The 9,700-nt window shown below is 31.0% G+C and overlaps 1 protein-coding gene across 1 annotated transcript in view; it reads left to right on the forward strand.

Annotated features, from left to right (window-relative positions):
- LOC106882282 (transducin-like enhancer protein 4) overlaps positions 1-9,700 on the forward strand; it is a 100,251-nt gene that overhangs the window by 67,366 nt on the left and 23,185 nt on the right. The window contains exons 8-10 of the mRNA XM_052968431.1: positions 4,979-5,097; positions 5,255-5,360; positions 7,835-7,936. Of these exons, the coding sequence (XP_052824391.1) occupies positions 4,979-5,097; positions 5,255-5,360; positions 7,835-7,936 (327 nt within the window). The remainder of the gene's footprint in view (positions 1-4,978; positions 5,098-5,254; positions 5,361-7,834; positions 7,937-9,700) is intronic.

Consider the following 9,700-nt stretch of genomic DNA (forward strand, 5'->3'; position numbering starts at 1 on the left):
TATAAATTTGAAACTCTTATTTTATAACTTAAATAATAATCTTGATAGCTATACCTATATATATGCCTTTCTATTTTCCTTATGTCTTTTTAAAAACATGAGACAAAATCTGAATGGCTAGATGAAATCTTGAAGTAATTCTGTAATAAATTTGATATTAAAGTAGCCCTTTTTCCAATTAAGAAAGAAGTTCTTGTTGAATTATGTTGCTTTTACCCCCATCACCATTCTGAACAACTTGAAGTAATGTATTGGTCTTGTAGGACCATAGATAAAATTATCTTTTTAAAAAAAAAAAAAAAAAAAAAAAGCTTATTGACCTATTTGAAATTTGGTAGCAATGAAGTGAAAGTCAGTTGGTTAGAACAACCTAATTCAAATTGTTTGATTTTAAGAAAAAATTATTCTTAATCTTCTCAACACCCAGTATCTTCTTTTGCTTACATATCACTAAACTCTTATATGTATGTGCGTTTGTGTGCATGTGTTAGTTTTCCAGCTAGCTTAACTTAGTGTCCATTTACTCAATGCAATGTCTATGAAATGGACTGGTCCTTTAATTTCTTCACAATAAGCTCAATTTAACCAGATTTATCATAAAGTTGTCAATATTTGTTATCAAATAGTTATGTTACATAACCACTTGACAGTCATCTGCTTTTAGTTTATCTTTTAACCCCGTGAATTCTAGTTTTACGTTTGGCAGTGTTTTTTATTCTTATATTATTTTTTCTTTACTTCAAACCCAACATTTAGTTTGTGTGGCCTTTCTTTTTCTCAAAACGGTGTCCAAAGTTTCTTTAATCTGATCATTACATTTTCAGGAATAAGAATTCTTAGTCAGAACCCTGTGTTTCAAACAGGATTAAATACTGGAAATTAGATATTCTACTTTCACACTAGTGTTATGCAGAACACTCACATCTTCACTGTTTCATCAACAGTCAGGCACCAGCTTATGTTAATTTATTTAAGCTAAACAAGCATTACATAACTGCAGTTTCGTTCTCTCAATTGACTGTTACATGTCAAGGGTTTGATAATATTAGTTGACTGATTGCTTTCAAAGCCTGCTGCTATGTACAGTAGACTACTTGAACAAAATCACAGTTTGCAAGAGGTAATATCCTTGTTTCTTATATAAATTAACATATACGACTACACACCTTAAACAAGTTGTATTGCGTACTTATGTCTTTTTCTTGTGCTACACAGTACAAACAAAAACTGTATTTCTTCATTCTTTTACTGGTTTCAACCATTAGAATATGGCTCTGCCTTCAAATGTTTAAGTCAGTCATATTAATCTAATACCTCTTTCAGGCTGTTACTTCTTTGTCAATTTATGATAGTCGAGTAGATAAGCATATATGTATTTGAATGTGTATGTATGATGGGTCTCTACACAGTCTCTGCCCTCCAAATTCCACAAGACTCTGGTAAAAGACATTTGCCAAGGTGTTGATCTGTGGCAATGGGCCTAGAATTGATGTAAAGCAAACTTCATACCATAAAGCCCTGATGATGCCCCAGATGAGTGTTTTATATAATATAGACACACATATATATATATATATATATATATATATATATATATATATATATATATATATATATGTATATATATATATATATATATATGTATGTGTATGTATATATATATGGTTAGTCTACATTACTCCATAAGGATCATAGGGCCAGTTTCTCTGGTTTATACATCCCTCCCTGGATAGGATACCAGCTCATTACAGGATTACACTAGAGCAATGTGAAATGAAATGTTTTGCTGAAGAACACAATGCATCACCCAGCCTAGGAATCAAAACCACAATCTCATGATCATGAGTCCAACACCCTAACCACTAAGCCATGTGCCTCCACTAATATATGTGTGTGTGTGTATATATATATATATATATATATATATATATATATATATATATATATATATAATGAACTAAATGGAAACAATATAAAGTTTGAAATATGTTAAGAAGCTGTATTAATTTAGAGTTAATCATTAGCTCTGGTGTCTGTAGCATTGACTCAACAGGCCAAGTTATCTATGACAAAGGATGTTAATTTTCCCTAAGAAAGCAGTGTACTTTTGTGCACTGAAGCAAGAAGGATTATCTTGTTTGGATATAAGGAAATACCTACAACGAGCGATTACTTATGTATGCTATATGGACTAGTTGTTGTTGTTGGCACTCCGTCGCTTATGACGTCGAGGGTTCCAGTTGATCCGATCAACGGAACAGCCTGCTCGTGAAATTAACGTGCAAGTGGCTGAGCACTCCAGACGTGTACCCTTAACGCAGTTCTCGAGGAGATTCAGCGTGACACAGTGTGACAAGGCTGACCCTTTGAATTACAGGCACAACAGAAACAGGAAGAAAGAGTGAGAGAAAGTTGTGGTGAAAGAGTACAGCAGGGTTTGCCAACATCCCGGAGCCTCGTGGAGCTTTAAGTGTTTTTCGCTCAATAATCACTCACAACGCCTGGTCTGGGAATCGAAACCGCGATCCTATGACCGCGTGTCCGCTGCCCTAACCACTGGGTCATTGCGCCTCCACATGAACTAGTACTAGCACTCCAATATATAGATGTATCTATATATGTTTGTTCATTTAATGTCTGCATTTTCAATGGTATGGAATGGGTGAGGACTATCTAAGGCAGCATTTTCATTTTTTCTCCTGTCACCAATTCTTATGTTTTTCAAGTGAAGAGCAACTAGTTGAAATGTCAGCAATGAATGTAAACATCACCATATGGCTCAAATTGTAACAAGCGAAAGGTGTGGAATATCAACATGTGTATGTGTACACACACACACACACACACACACACACACACACACACACACACACACACACACACACACACACATACACATACACATACACATTGGGCTTCTCTGTAGGTTACCATTTACTTGTTCTACTCACAATACTTTAGTTGGTCCATGGCTGTCGTAGAAGTGGGAATGAACTTGAAACTGGTTGCGAAGCAAACTTCTTAACGACTGTGCCATTTCTGCACCTGTCTGGGACTTGAGTCAAGTCAACTGAGACTCCTGTTGCAATTGGCTTAAAATATATTTCACTACAAAGATCTTATCATAGTAACCTATCTGTAGATATATATATGATTGTGTGAAGCCAATGTATGATAAATATTATCTTGTAGTGATATATATATATATACACAGAGAGAGATAAGCATCACATTCAGTATTAAATCAATATTTAAAATGCTTACATATTATACACAAAGAACATTTCAAATTAAAATAGAAGTTGAGTATTAAAACTAATGTGTTTTATTGAGTTGGTCAATTAAGGTAATTTGTAAACTTCCATTAGTGAATGGATTGGTACAAACAATTCAAACTCTTCTTTGATTGACTTTTACACTTGTGACACCTACTTCAGCATTTTGGATTGATTATAAACCAATCTCTTTCGAAATGCCTAGGCCAAAGAAATTGCTATCATTATCATCATCATTTGGTCGTGTTGGTTTTGGGATACTGCTAGATTAGAGTGCTCAGTTTCGTACCTAATTCTTCTGTATTTAAATGTTATCACTTGGGATATATGAAACAGAGATCGGTTTGAGCAGGCTTATATCAGAAGGCATTTTCATTCAAGCACAGTGTAAGTAGGACTTCATTATCCAATGTGCCCCTCTTTTTTTTTTTAAAGACAATTGTATTATTCTTTGAAGGGAAATTTGCTGCTATTTCTAGCAATTTGAGTGAGTTTAAACAATAAACATTCCATTTTGCAAGAAAACTCATCACATTATTACTCCTGTGTAGATGTGACCCACTGACTTATTTCTGGTTTTCTTTTTTGTCTGAAATTCCTTACTTATAGTTTCTAATCACCTTTTTAGCAGATTTTACTATTTAAGATAAATACAAATCTATAACTTTTCCATTTTATAAAATTGCTTTTTATCTACAAATATTTTTTTTTATTCAGATTTTCTTGTTTTATTGTTGCTTCATTTTCCTGAGTTAAAAAGTTGTACGAGGATAACATTCTTTTTAAACATATTAACTCTACTGGTATTCCTGAATTGTATGAGGATAACATTCTTTTTAAAAATATTAACTCTACTGGTATTGGCTACGCAAAAGGGAAACAAATTAACAGTTTATAAATCTATCAAACAGCTTCCCGTATTTCAAATTATTTAGTCCATTGCATTTTATTGCTTGATCTGCAAACTTATCAAACAGTTACATCCCATAGTATTATTTCAAGATTTCTGGGCAATATATGTCATCTGTTTTAAGAAGTCAATATCAAAAAGTGATGTCGTGTATTATATCCATTTATATGATGTATATAAAATATTAATTTTGATGTTTATACCGTAATAAACATCAATAACTTTTAAATTACTCTCTTTTTTTTTAATATTATATATTACTTGTTTACTAGTAAACATTTGGTTATCTCCTCCCCTATTTTTTTTTGTTTTATTAGGAAAAGTAATCATTACAAGTACCATGATGACTGCTATTCATCGTTAATAGATTACCTATTACTGTTGTTAGAGACCCAGTAGATCTCTTTCCATTAGAGAATGATAATGATTTTGGTAAATTTCCTAGACTATAACTTAGAATTTATTAACACTGAAGGTCAGTTTAAACATTTAAACTGGCTTGATTCAGCCTCTCACACCTACCCTTCAATGTCATTCTAAAAATAACCACATCGTCAAAATCTTGAAGGTACGAGATACTCCATGATTAATTTTAAAAAATGCGGATAAATAACTATTATGTTTGATAAAGTAATCTGAATGCTAAAGGGTTAAGACACCAAACTAGATACATTATTGTAACCATTTCTATGTTCTACTGTCTTGGTTAGTTCTGGTTCCTCTGCTTATATAGTAATATATAAAAACTGGATTCTGTTTTAGTTTTTTTTTTTCTATTTTTCTATTTGAATAGGTGTTGTATAGTCAACACTTGATAAATGCTTATGTTTATTTATTTATTTACTTGATTTATTTACTTGGAGCTATTAGTCATATTATTCAGGTTATCATAATGCAACAGGAAGACGTTGAGTAAATTAGTTTAGATTATAATCTCGGAACTCTTTACTTTGCTGACATGTAGTATTTTATTTACACTGACCATATCTCTCACTTGTGTCGCCCTATGTTTGCTGTTATGAAGACCATCTCCATTTATTTATTTTTCAATGTTATTTCTATCTCCTAGGCACTTAAACCTGATGCACCTCACTCTGTACACAACCGACAGCTTTGTGAACACTGACTACTTGTTAGAATCACTTTCCAAACCATTCCCTTCTCTACCTTATTTAGTATGTGTGCGCAAGGCTTTGGTTTGGCTTACAAGCAAATAGACGTTTCTTACTATTCCAGTTTACAAAGCTAGTAGCGTCATCTCATTAAACACTGAAAAGTCACTTCAACAATTGCCAGCGTTTATTCTACACAGTTGGAGACTCCAAACAAACAGAATGCCATCTGTCCTATAATGTTTGTCTATCCATTTTCTCCTTCTCTGTTAGTTTTGTTAGTCTAAATTACTTGCTCTCATCAGTTTTTCTAAACTTTTTCTAGTCATAATAGTGTTCTTCATCTCATAAATTTTGTCCTTCGCTTTTGTCTACATTTTCTCTGCTTGTTCAGATGGCTATTTTTTTTTTTGTTTCTCTGCTGTTTTATCTTTTCTTTATCCAATAAATCTGTATTCTTAGCTCTTAACTCTTTTAGTTTTATTTGGTCATTTGTTTTGCAATTTCTGAACAGGTTTTTATTTTTATCGTTAAAAGTGCATTTTTTTTTTTTAATATATTTTAGAATCATTTCTTTACACTATACACACTGGCTATTTTATTCTTTGAAATAATCGGTTTTTTTTTGTCTTAATTTTCTATTGATATATATTATTTTAGGTCATCCTATTGTTCATTATCAGTTTACTATTTTGTTTTGACTGTTTTCATTGCTAACATCTAACATTATCAACACCTTTGACCCGTCTTAATTGGATTACATTGTTGAAATAATTACTAATCGCAAGTTATTAGTATTTTCAGTGATGTCTTTCAGTGGTGTCTATGATGATAGGATCCATAAAAAACACCAAGCTTTTTCCTTCAATCCCCTTTGCTGTTCAGTTTGTCATCATTATTACTAATTTACAGCTTCACTTCCTTACCGATGCTTCCATCCCATGACATCTGTTAGTACCGTTTAGTATATACATTTGTTAGTGTCATATAGTATAACTAACATTTGGTAGTATCAGTGTTTCAATATTATTTCACTTACACCTACTTAGCCATGTTGTTAAAGCAATTATCAGGAACATTAGACGTTAGGCTGTTATCTTCAGGTAATCTCTGTTGGTAGCACCTGACTAATGCACTGAATCAGTGACTGAGTAACTGCTGAGATCTTAGAATTACCCTCCTTGTTTCACCATTAAATTTGGTATATAAACAGATTTGATAACTGAAGGTACCAAACCCAAAGTAGTTGTATCAACATTACTACAATATTTTTTTTTTCTCAGCAGCATTGCATAAACCAAAAATATGTTTCTTTTTCTAGATATAGAAGCCTTCTATTTTAAAAGTGAAAATGGGGGAAATTGCATTTATTACTAGTCTTAAGAAATTTGCAAATCTAGCTAAAGTGAAATGGTTTTAATATGATGTGTAAGTAAAGTTAATTCCAGAAATATGTTGTTTTAATTTAATCTTTTTGTGGTCATATCTGTAATGAAATACACTATGTGTTGTTTCAATTAATTTTGAAAATAATCAAAAATTTATAGGGAAAGTAGTAAAATAATAAACTGGTGTTTGGAACATAAAAATTTCACATAGGATTAAGATGAAATGTTTTAAGCTAAATCCAAATACTTCTACAACGAAAGGCTTCTATCGTTAGATGCAGAGGTGGTATCGAAAGGGGTTAACCAAAAGAAACCAATCTTGCTCTATAGAATATTAAGAGGATTAAAAGAGGAAATGAACTTAATTTTATTTCAATAGAAATTTACTGAAAAGAAATATTTTTGTTTTTACTTAATTGGTTTATATAGAATCAAGTTCAATCCTAACTAGCTGCTAACATTTGACTTGTTTTTTTCTTTTAAATTAAATCTGATTTTAGAGCTTAACCTCTTTTATTTATTTGTTGACTTTTTTTTTTTAATATTATGTCATTCCAAGTTTTTTCTGGAAATAGTGGAAAGCCTTTTTGAAAAGAAGACACATTTGTTAATCCATTTTAAGTACCTCACTGTTTATCATGATTTTAAAATTTCTTTGTAATTTTATTCCTTCTATAAAATTTAGGGCTCTTACAAAGATCCCTATAATAATGTATTAGGCATTCATCACTCAAACAATTGGGAGAATTTTCATGTGATGGTTTGCATGCTTAATAAAAGCAGGTTCAAAAAAGCAAATCTTTTCTTGATCTGTTTATTGGCAAAAATAGTTAAAGAGTGAAATTGGATGTAAAAAAAAGAAATTGGAATCCAGTGTGTATCTGATTTTATTTTGCGGTAGTTTTAAATTCTTTGCTCTTAAGATTTTTTTTGTGTGGTGATGGTGGTGGTGGTGGGGTAGATCAGTGAACAGAGAGAGATCAACTTTTCTTCGTTTACTTTCTTGATAATCCCTAAGATGAATTAAAATGTAAAGAAAAGTATATCGGTCACAAATTTCTAAAAAAAAGTGATTGCTTGTGTGCTCTGTAAAATTTTAAATTTTGTAAAATTTTTCTGAAAATTATATCCAATCTTTTCTATTTAAAGTTCTTGTTAATGTTGATTGAGGTTGCTGTACCTGTTGCATTTAAACACAGTTTCCTGGAATTTCAAATAAAAATATATTTTATTCATAGACTCTATCCTCATGTTTGTTTAGCTTTAAGAAACAGTTATTGGTATTTTTTAAACTATATCTCCTATATATTTTATATTTTCGGTTTTTTTTTTTGTTTTTTCATCTCCACAAACGAAAATAGCCGTAGGAGTGGAGAATCTGAATTTCTTTAGGTACCAATGTCAGTCAAAACCACACTGCATTCTGTAGAATGTTCTCAAGATGTCAACTTCATTGATTTTTGTTCAATACCTGCACAATTTCTATTTGAAGTAAAAAAATTACTTTCATATTAGTAGACAGGCAGTTTATTGTTTTTACATTCTGCTATAAATTGGGTTGAAATTATATATAAACTAATTCTATTATGTTGATGTAAATAGTTATGATTTTTTAATTTTTTTCTTCCTCATTGAACAAATTTTTGTTTATCTATACTTTGTAAACAAAGGTTAGCCTTCTCTTTTTGTACTTTTCATATGCTGAAAAGTTTGTCATAAACTTTTCAATTTAAAAATTTAAAGCTAGTTCTAATGAAACTTTTCTATTATACAAAAATCTTAATTCCATTTCTCTTATATTTTTCATATAAAATAATGTAAAGAATTTTACCTAATTTCTACAAAAAATAGGTGTACATAAGCATGTACTGTTTTTTTTTGTTTTTTTTTTTGTTTGTTTTTTGTTTTGTCCCCTCATCATTTTAATCACCCTACTACATTCTGAAATATTTCACACATGTCTTAGTGCAAGTTGAAATTTCTTTTATATATTCTGATTCATAGAATAGTTGTCTATTGATAATCCCTCAAATGTTTTCATATATTTTGTCCCTAATTTTCTTATGTTTGAGGGGTTTTTGCCTCCAGCAGCTTAATGAAAAAATAACTTGGTTTGGGTGTGTGTGTGTGTGTGTGTGTGTGTGTGAGGGGGGGGTCATTAACAGTCCATATGTCCATCCTAGGTCAGGTTAGCTATATAGAGATAATTTATAGCACTGGGATCTGTTTCTGATAAACATTTTATTTTTAATGATATCTGCTTGTGGAAAACAAAAATGTTTAATACAGACGTGAAGCGAGGTCATTGGATTTTCATCAAATTTGTCTACAAAAAAGAACTATAAAATTATTAAAAATCAAATAAAAATGGAAGCCCTTCATTGGAAGTCTGGAAAATCTGTTTGAGTTTTATTTATATTTACACAATGCTGTTAATTACAAGTGGGATAAATATTGATATTCCCTCCTTTTTAGAAAGAAAACCAATTGTGTTTTTGACAATTCCTGCTTGGCATTGTTTACTTGTACTTTAAAAAAAAATATTTTATGAATAAAACTGCAAATTATACCATGATTAATGGCCATATTCCTGTGTGAGTTTCTCTCTTTTGACTATTGATATATATATATATATATACTTCCTTTTTTTTCTGGTTATCTCTTTTGTTGGTATCATTAGAATTTAACAATGCTACCGACAAGATGTTTTTTTCTCTCTCTATTTTTTTAATCATTCCTCACAGCTTGGTGAATAGCGTAGGTTTGATTTTTTTTTTTTTGTTCCCCCCTCCCATTACATGAGCAGCAATAGACCTATTGAAACTGGGTATTTTTTGTTCTACCACAGTTTAAACAAACACTGTTTGATAGCTTCTCATTTGATATACATAACTGACATACAAGTTAATAGAATTAATGCAACTTTCATAACTTGTCTTCCAAAAACCTCCTTTGCGCTTCTTTTACAAAAAAACAAAAGAAAAAAAAGTTTTTTCAGTCCAATTGTGCTCTGCT

This window comes from Octopus bimaculoides, chromosome 6 (genome assembly GCF_001194135.2).
Source record: "Octopus bimaculoides isolate UCB-OBI-ISO-001 chromosome 6, ASM119413v2, whole genome shotgun sequence".
Classification (NCBI taxonomy): Eukaryota; Metazoa; Mollusca; class Cephalopoda; order Octopoda; family Octopodidae; genus Octopus; species Octopus bimaculoides.